The following is a 7989-nucleotide window of genomic DNA, read 5'->3' as shown; positions in this document are numbered from 1 at the left end:
TGTGCCTTGGCAGTGGAAATGGCATCTACCATAGTTTTGGGGCACCCTTTGATTCTACACACATCCCATCATGTCCTACATGAAAAATATTAACACTCAGCACGTCAGCACAACGTTTGGCAGGGTGTGAGGTAATGTTAACATCCACAACTAACCTCTCAGAGAAATACAGCCCTTCCACATCAGGACCATCATTGTTGTTGTCTTCTCTTCTTAATCTCCACAAATCCAGACCCCCATTTTACTGCGAGGAACATGATTGCATAAATGTTATTCAAGCAGACACTTCTCCAAGGCCAGACATTCAGGAAACCCCAATTTCTGGGGCTCCTAATGTCTTTGTGGATGGATCACGCACACGCCCTAGTGACACCTCGAATCTCACAGGATATGCTGTTGTGGAACCACTAAATATCATTGAGACTGGATCCGTCCCATACCCCAGTGCACAAGCTGCTGAACTTGTGGCTCTCACAAGAGCGTGTACTTTATATCAAGGACAAGATGTCAACATCTATACTGATTCCAAATATGCTTTTGGGGTGGTACATGATTTTGGCCGAATCTGGCACCGCCGCGGTTTTACTACCGTGGATGGCAAGTCAATATCCAATCATTCTCTGATTCAGGATTTGTTGGCTGCACTCCAACGTCCGAGAAGGATAGCAGTTATCAAGGTACGAGCCCATACTAATGCTAAAGACCCAGTTGCAGAGCGGAATGCTATGGCAGATGCAGCTGCAAAAGCTGCAGGGCAACTGCATAATCGAGCAGATTTAACTATGGTAATGCTGTCTACCCCGTCCCTACTGTCAAATGAACTTTTAAGCACATTACAGGACCAGGCTCCTGAAAGTGAAACTGAATTTTGGGCCAGGAGAGGGTTGACACAAGACAAAAATGATCTTATGTCAAAGGAGGGGATTGTGGGTTTACCACAAGCTGCCGCTGTGTTGTTCATTCAAAACTTTCATGGAGTAGGTCACAAAGGAAGACATTTGGTGGAGCAGGAAATGCGCAAATATTTTTGTGTATGGTTTCTACATGATTTGGTCCAACAAACTCTGGGCAGATGTCTCATTTGCTTACAGAATAATCCTGGGAATGGCCGAGGGGAAACATGAACATTTGACACCCCCTGAAGCACCATTCACACATTTAAAAATAGATTTTACACATCTCCCCAAATCAAAAGAAGGAGATAAGTTGTTGGTGGTGGTGGACAGATTTTCAGGGTGGCCAGAAGTTTTCCCATGTAAGAAGGAAACAGCTGATACAGTGATCAAGGATTTATGTAGGGAAATCATTCCCAGATGGGGTTGTCCCCTAGTAATAGAGAGCGATCAGGGGCCAGCTTTCACTGCAGCAGTGACCCAAGGAGTTTCAGATGCATTGAGTATCCAATGGAAGCTCCATATTCCATATCACCCCAAAGTTCAGGAGTAGTGGAAAGAATGAACAGGTCCATTAAGGATAAGTTAGCTAAGGCAACAGGGAGAACTTTGAACAACTGGTTAGCTGTATTGCTTGCTATATTAGCTGAAATAAGGATGACTCCTCAAAAACGGAGCAGGTTATCTCCTTTTGAGATTCTGATGGGAAGACCATTTCCCACCCCATGGATGAGACAAAATCCCACTTATGGCAAAAGGGTGATTTAGAGGTGATACAGGCAGAGTATGTGAAAGCATTATGTGAGAAATTGTGGCATGTCCAGTTGGTGGGCGGCACCATCTGTCAGACTCCCTCATTCAAGTCAATTAAGCCACACCTCAACCACAAGTAAAATGCTCGGCTTATAATTCTACAGTCCCATTGAAAGTTGCTCTTAACCAAAAAAAAAAAAACAGGCATTAAGGAGGCAGCAGGATCACACCCTGAACATCTGACAGCTGCTGTTTAGCTGCACTATGAAAAGTAATCCACTGTAAATCACTTTTCAAGGATTAAACAAGTGTGGACCTAGTCGAACAGCTGTGTTTCTTCATTACTTGTAAAATGTAAACAACCCCTAATAAATTGCAGCTGGTCCCATCTCTCTGAGTAACTCTGTTTCTTTACATAGGGGTTTAAAGAAGAAAACAGTTTAATGCTTTATTAAAGTGGTTATAAAGTCAAAGGTTTTTTTTACCTTAACCCCTTCACGCCTAAGGGTAAAACAAATCTTAATGCCTAAGCACAATTTTGCAATGTCGACATGAGTTAGTAAAACCCCACATATCATCACTACTACTATTTTGTACATCCAGGTGAATTATACTGCATTTTTTTCAGGACAAATTGGGCTTTCATTTGGTGGTAAATGGTAATGGATATCTCCTCTTTTTTTTTTAGTAGTAGTAATAGTAAAAAAAAAAACTTTTTTTTAATTTAGCTGTGTTTCTTGTTACTACCATAACCCACCACCAAAGAACAACCCAAAATAAATTTTCCAGCTTTTGATGATCGCAGTGATACCATATATGTGTATGTTATTTGTTGTTCGTACCCGTAGTACAGCCCAGAAACAATAGTGCACATTTTGTTTTTGTTTACCTAAAACACACTGACAATAACTGCCACTAATACCAATTTTATTTTTTTTTTAATCCTGACCTTTGACCCTGACCCAAACACTTACCTTGGCACTGAAGTAGATCAAACCTTGATCTACGTATTTTTTTATTTATTTAATTTTTAAATATTTATCTTTTTTTTGTTTTTTTAACAAACTTTTTTTTCCCCCCTATATGCCAGGAGTTAGAGAGATACAATGTATCTCCTCCAGTCATAGAGAGAAAAAAAAAACAACAAGGGGCCAGGCTGTACAGTGACTGATCACTGTGTTAGCCATTCAGAGGCTATCAGAGCGATCATGTGACCCGTAATCGGGAGTCCCAGGTCCCGATCGTTAGAACGGGACCCAGGGCTCTCAGTGACACCCCAGCATGCTCCCAGCACAAAGACAGGTATGCAAATATGCGGCCCCACAGAAAAAAGCCCAGTTCTGTGAGGCCACACTATTTGTGTGACGTCAGCGTCAAGGGGTTAAAGTGAAAGTTCAGGCAAACTCTAACTAAGGCTAAACCTACTCCTACACCTATTCTAAGCCTATTCTATCTAACCCTGTAAAGAAAAGATATGTATACTTTCCTATTCTGAAGTCGCTCTGGTCCATTCTCCAGTGGCGGCTTCTGTGTAGAGGAGAGATCACAGACAATGGTTGGAAATGCCTCGGAGATGACGTCACCACTCAATTTACTGTGGGGCATTCAATGTCAGCTGCTTCTCCTCTACACTGAAGCTGCCGCTGACAGCTAATCGTGGGACCGGACCAGAGTGGCTTCAGAAAAGGTAAGTATACAAATTTTTTCTTTACACGATTAGATTAGGCTTAGAATGGAGCTGGGAGTAGGTTTAGCCTTAGTTAAGTTTTGCCTGAACTTCCACTTTTATGCATTCTGTGCATTAAGTAAAAAATCTTTTAGTAGTTGTAGTTTTTTCTCCATCCACCCTCCCTAAATACTTACCTGAGTCCTGTATTGATCCAGCACTGTGTCTGTCTGCAGGTCTTCTCTCCCCTCTCTCGCAGGCTTGGCTGAAAGCTGTGGAAGCCATTGGCTCCTCCTACTGTCAGTTGAATCCTGTGAGGAGGGGTGAACACACACACACAGTATATAGTTGTAAAACAAAGAAGAGGCTTTTATTGCAATACTCTCCTCCTCGTTGAAGCTGTCCTCTGCAGCCTGTGTTGAAACCAGTGGCAGTCCACTTTCAAACTGAATGACTGTTATTCAGGCTACTTCCTGTGAGCTCAGGCTGTCATAGACACACCCTCTAGGAGTGTGTCACCTTGTTGGTTGGGGTTTATAGTACAATACTGAGCTGACTTCACAATGACGCTGAAGACTGCCAACACAGGGAGTTGAGGAACTCAGGATGTCTGTGGCATTAAAGTCATGTATATGGATTTAGACACATGTTCCTTCAAGCCCAGAATTCATGGCTTTTTCTTGTCAGCTCACAGCATTGAACAGACCAGCAGAAGAGAGAAAAAAAAGGTAAGTAATGTTGCTGGAGATGGATAGGGGGTAATGCAAACCTGTAGTTTTGTCCTGAGTGGGCAAAGTACAAGTTGCCTTTAAGTATCAATTTGGGATAGACTTTAAAGAAAAACTCCAGTCCAAATGAGAATTTATTTATACACTGTAATGAGCACACTGTGAAAATCTCAATATACATTTAACAGTTATTTTTGGTTATCTGACTCTGGCAGAGTTGATAATATGCAAATTAGCTCTGACAGATCTAGCGCCTGTGCCAGGATAACTGACAACAGTTCCCATAAACACAACAAAGCACGAGGAAGGACTGGGATGTATGTTGTTTGCTTCACCAGTCTTAAACATAAAACACTTGTTCAAATGTAATGGGTTTTTTTTAACATTTGTTAAAACCACAACTTTGTGTAACCTTCAGGTTTGTCCTTCACTTACATCAGTAAAGCCAACAGTTTACACGGATAAACAGCACACACTAGGAATTCCATCAATTCCAAATATTAAGGTATATGTGATCCCTCACTTTGTAAAATAACCCATTCAGTTTAAAAGAGAAATAAAAGGCAAAACATGTATGTATACGCATAAAAACATTATAAATACCTTTTTTTCAAGTGATCACATACAGACGAAATAGCAGGGTAATGGTCTTACCCGTAAATAGCTGTGCAGGGGGTAGTGTGTCAACAGAAGTCTGATCATTGGAGGAGAGCAAGCTGAGATTTCAGCACAGCTAATAAACTGACCACACTGTGCTCTCATGCCATGTGGTCAGTTTTTCATAGGAAAGCATAGGGACTAGCAGGAACACCAAAGGAAACAATACAAAGAGAACAGGGTACTTTTCATACAAGTACATGGTACAGCAAGCAATCACCAGGAATATGAAATGTTGGGTTGACATATTCTTTAAATGACATACCAGTTTTTGTAAGGAATTTACATTTTTAAAAACAATCCAGAAATGAACCCTAACCCATAGTTATTTTAGTATTTCCCTGCCTTTTTTTATATCAGATTTGTAAGAAATTCATGAAATGTCAGGGTCTTTAAGAAACATGATATAATTACACATCAGACAACTATAAGGTTCCTGTACACACCTGCCTTGTCTTAAACACATTTTTGGCTTTATTTCTCCTATGGATCACAGGAGTGCAGTTCATTCTGCACTCCTGTGGTTTGTTTTCAGCCAACAGTGTGCTAAAGCCCACTGTCGGCTGATGCCACACAGATGGTCCAAGTTCCAAAAAGATCCAAACCATATGGTCAGGATCCCCCCATAAACATGGCACCTGGCTCAGTCTCTCAACGATCTACCAAAAGCCTGAGCCAGCCCCTCCCATTCCCTACAGCCCAGTGCTCCAGAGTGCTGGAGGGGCAGAGCAGAGAGCTGGAGACTGACACTCATGGCTCTCTGCTCAGAGTGGAGGTGGAGAACTGAGCAATTGCTGTGTGTGATTACTCAGTTTTCAGTGCAGAGGCGGCAGGGGGTGGATGCAGCATCGGATCGATGCTGTATCCACCTAGGTGAGTATAGGTTTTCTCTTTTTTTAAAAAAAATATATTGTAGTATGTTAATAATATTTTTTTAGTCAAGAAACTATTAAATATTGCATATTAAATTTTTATTTATTTATTTACAATTCAGGTGGAGATCATGGCCCCTTTTTATTTTTTGAGGTGTTGTTTGTAAAAAAAAAAATCCTGTTGTACACATAGCTTCTTCATATACTATAGAAGTAGAAAAATCAGATATAAAAGTCCAAAGACTTAGAAAGTAAAGTCAAATTGAAACAAAGCCATTACGATTTCCCTTTTACGTAAACTTTTTTTTCAACTGATGTAAAACTAAAGGTGCTGCCTAGGACCAAACCCCACAATTTGCCTGTTATCTCTCTACTTCAGAAAAATCTCCTTTCTTTCTCATCCAAGATAGTTTTGTTATAGAGGCCCCAACATCTCTCCTTGGGGTATAAACTCCTGCCACCTGCGACATTTTCCATCTACATGTAAGCCCCCTATCCAAAGACAGTGCCATAGAGGACAGAAAGACATTTTCGCTGGATAGAGGGATATTGAAAGGATGGGGTTGAGGATATTTCCCAAATAAAAAATGTTGAGGCCTCCAGGAAAAAAGTGCTAATAGCCTCACACAGGGCACAAGGGAAAGTTGTTTTTGGACAAGAAACATGAGAGCAGGTGCCTTTTCATGCCATCCATTAGGCTGCACAGTTACATTTAGTCATAGTGGAGGATGAGTTATATTTTCAAATTGGCAATACCAAATAATATTTTTGGGTGCGCCCAGTGAAAACTGAAGCACCACTTAGACATAAGATACAAACTGGCACCTTAAAGTGCCTGTTACTTATGTTAATGTTGGTTTGTGTAATTCAAAGGTGTCCAACCTTTTCACTTTCCTGGGCCACATTGGAAGAAGAGAAATTGTCTTAGGTCACACATAAAATATACTAACAATAAGGACAGCTGATAAGCAGAAAAAGTCAGGCAAATCACAAGTTAGTGATCACGGATATAGATAATGATATAGATCACTGACATAGATAACCTATTTGAGTAATAAAAAAAAAATCAAACTTTTTTGTAATATTTTTTATTATAAAACTAAACTAGGGCAACATAAAACTAGTGTAATATTTGACACTGTTTTTGATAAACTAACACATAAATATCTGGATGTAGTAGCAATTCTTGAAAAACTGATATGCTGCTGCACTGCTGCTAAATTCACAGCAGCATTGTCACCATCACGTAGGCTGTGCCTGCCTGCACTAAAGTGGGAAACGTACAGGCACATATGCAAACTGTTGTAATTCCTACACCGTTCACCTGATTTGGATGTAAATACCCTCAAATTAAAGCTGACAGTCTGCAGTTAAAGCACATCTTGTTTGTTTCATTTCAAATCCATTGTGGTGGTGTATAGAGCCAAAAATTTTAGAATTGTGTCGATGTCCCAATATTTATGGACCTGACTGTAAATGTTGTAGGTAAGTACAATATCAGTTTTGTCACTGATTTTTTTTTATCAGCCTGTAGCTTGTTAATCAGCAGTTAGCCACACCTAGCCCTGCCCAGTACTTTCTGCATTGATAGCACTGCCTGTGCTGCTGAATCCCTCCCACTATAGGCTGCAGTGTCTGGAAGGGGATATATGCAACATAAAGAAGGCAGCTTTGGCTTTCTTAGGGAATGCAAAGGATTTTTTATGAATCAAATTGATTTGGGACCTGGTTACATTTTTGCACAGTCTTTTGATGTACGTTAATGTTAAATCTTTACAAATAACCTAAATCTTTAGCGGTAAATAAGGAATAAAGGCAATGCCTACATGCTTTATCCATTTCATCTAAAGTTTTTTATTTTCTCTAAAGCTACAGCTGTATTTTATATAAAATTAGTAAATATGTAATTTTCATAAATTATGTGCTAAGCTACTTTCACCATTCACCTTTTTGAAGGCTAAATCAAATAAAAATAAGAATATTTTTCAGGCTTGTGATACCTGCAAATTCAAATACCACAAATTAATCTTTAAAGAAAGGCCGCTGCTTTATCAAACTGTGTATTCACACTTCAGTGATTCTAATCTTAAAAATTAAAGTTAACGCTTGTGCTTTAGCTTTAATGTGGGTAAATCTTGACACAGGTCACTGGTACAGTGCACAGTTCCCTAAATGCCCCAGGAATTCCTTAAAATATTAATGAAATCTTCATCACTCAAGATGCCAATACTCAGTCCCTCATAATAATCTTCAAATTCACTGTAGAATACTTCCTGAGGATTAGTACATGCACTTTCTAGTGTTTCCAAAAATGCAGATTTGATTTCTTCCTCTGATGCAGAACCTAAAAAAAGACAAATGAAAACTGGGACTTTCCTGTACAAGTTTAGAATTGTACATACAACATGATGTTACATAAT

The 7989-nt window shown here is 39.7% G+C and overlaps 1 protein-coding gene across 3 annotated transcripts in view; it reads right to left on the bottom strand.

The window, feature by feature from the left end:
- Positions 1–4161: 4161 nt before the first annotated feature.
- Positions 4162–7989, bottom strand: part of CAPS2 (calcyphosine 2) — a 172643-nt gene continuing 168815 nt past the window's right edge. For all 3 annotated transcript variants that reach the window (XM_089674091.1, XM_089674090.1, XM_089674089.1), the window contains one exon: positions 4162–7913. In XM_089674091.1, the coding sequence (XP_089530217.1) occupies positions 7866–7913 (48 nt within the window). In that variant the 3' untranslated portion in view covers positions 4162–7865. The remainder of the gene's footprint in view (positions 7914–7989) is intronic.

Source organism: Staurois parvus, unplaced genomic scaffold (assembly GCF_062004578.1).
Source record: "Staurois parvus isolate SC_StPar_1 unplaced genomic scaffold, SC_StPar_1.0 ptg000147l, whole genome shotgun sequence".
Taxonomy (NCBI): Eukaryota; Metazoa; Chordata; class Amphibia; order Anura; family Ranidae; genus Staurois; species Staurois parvus.
Note: the sequence above shows the minus strand (reverse complement) of the source record. Positions and strands in the feature narration are given on the sequence as shown.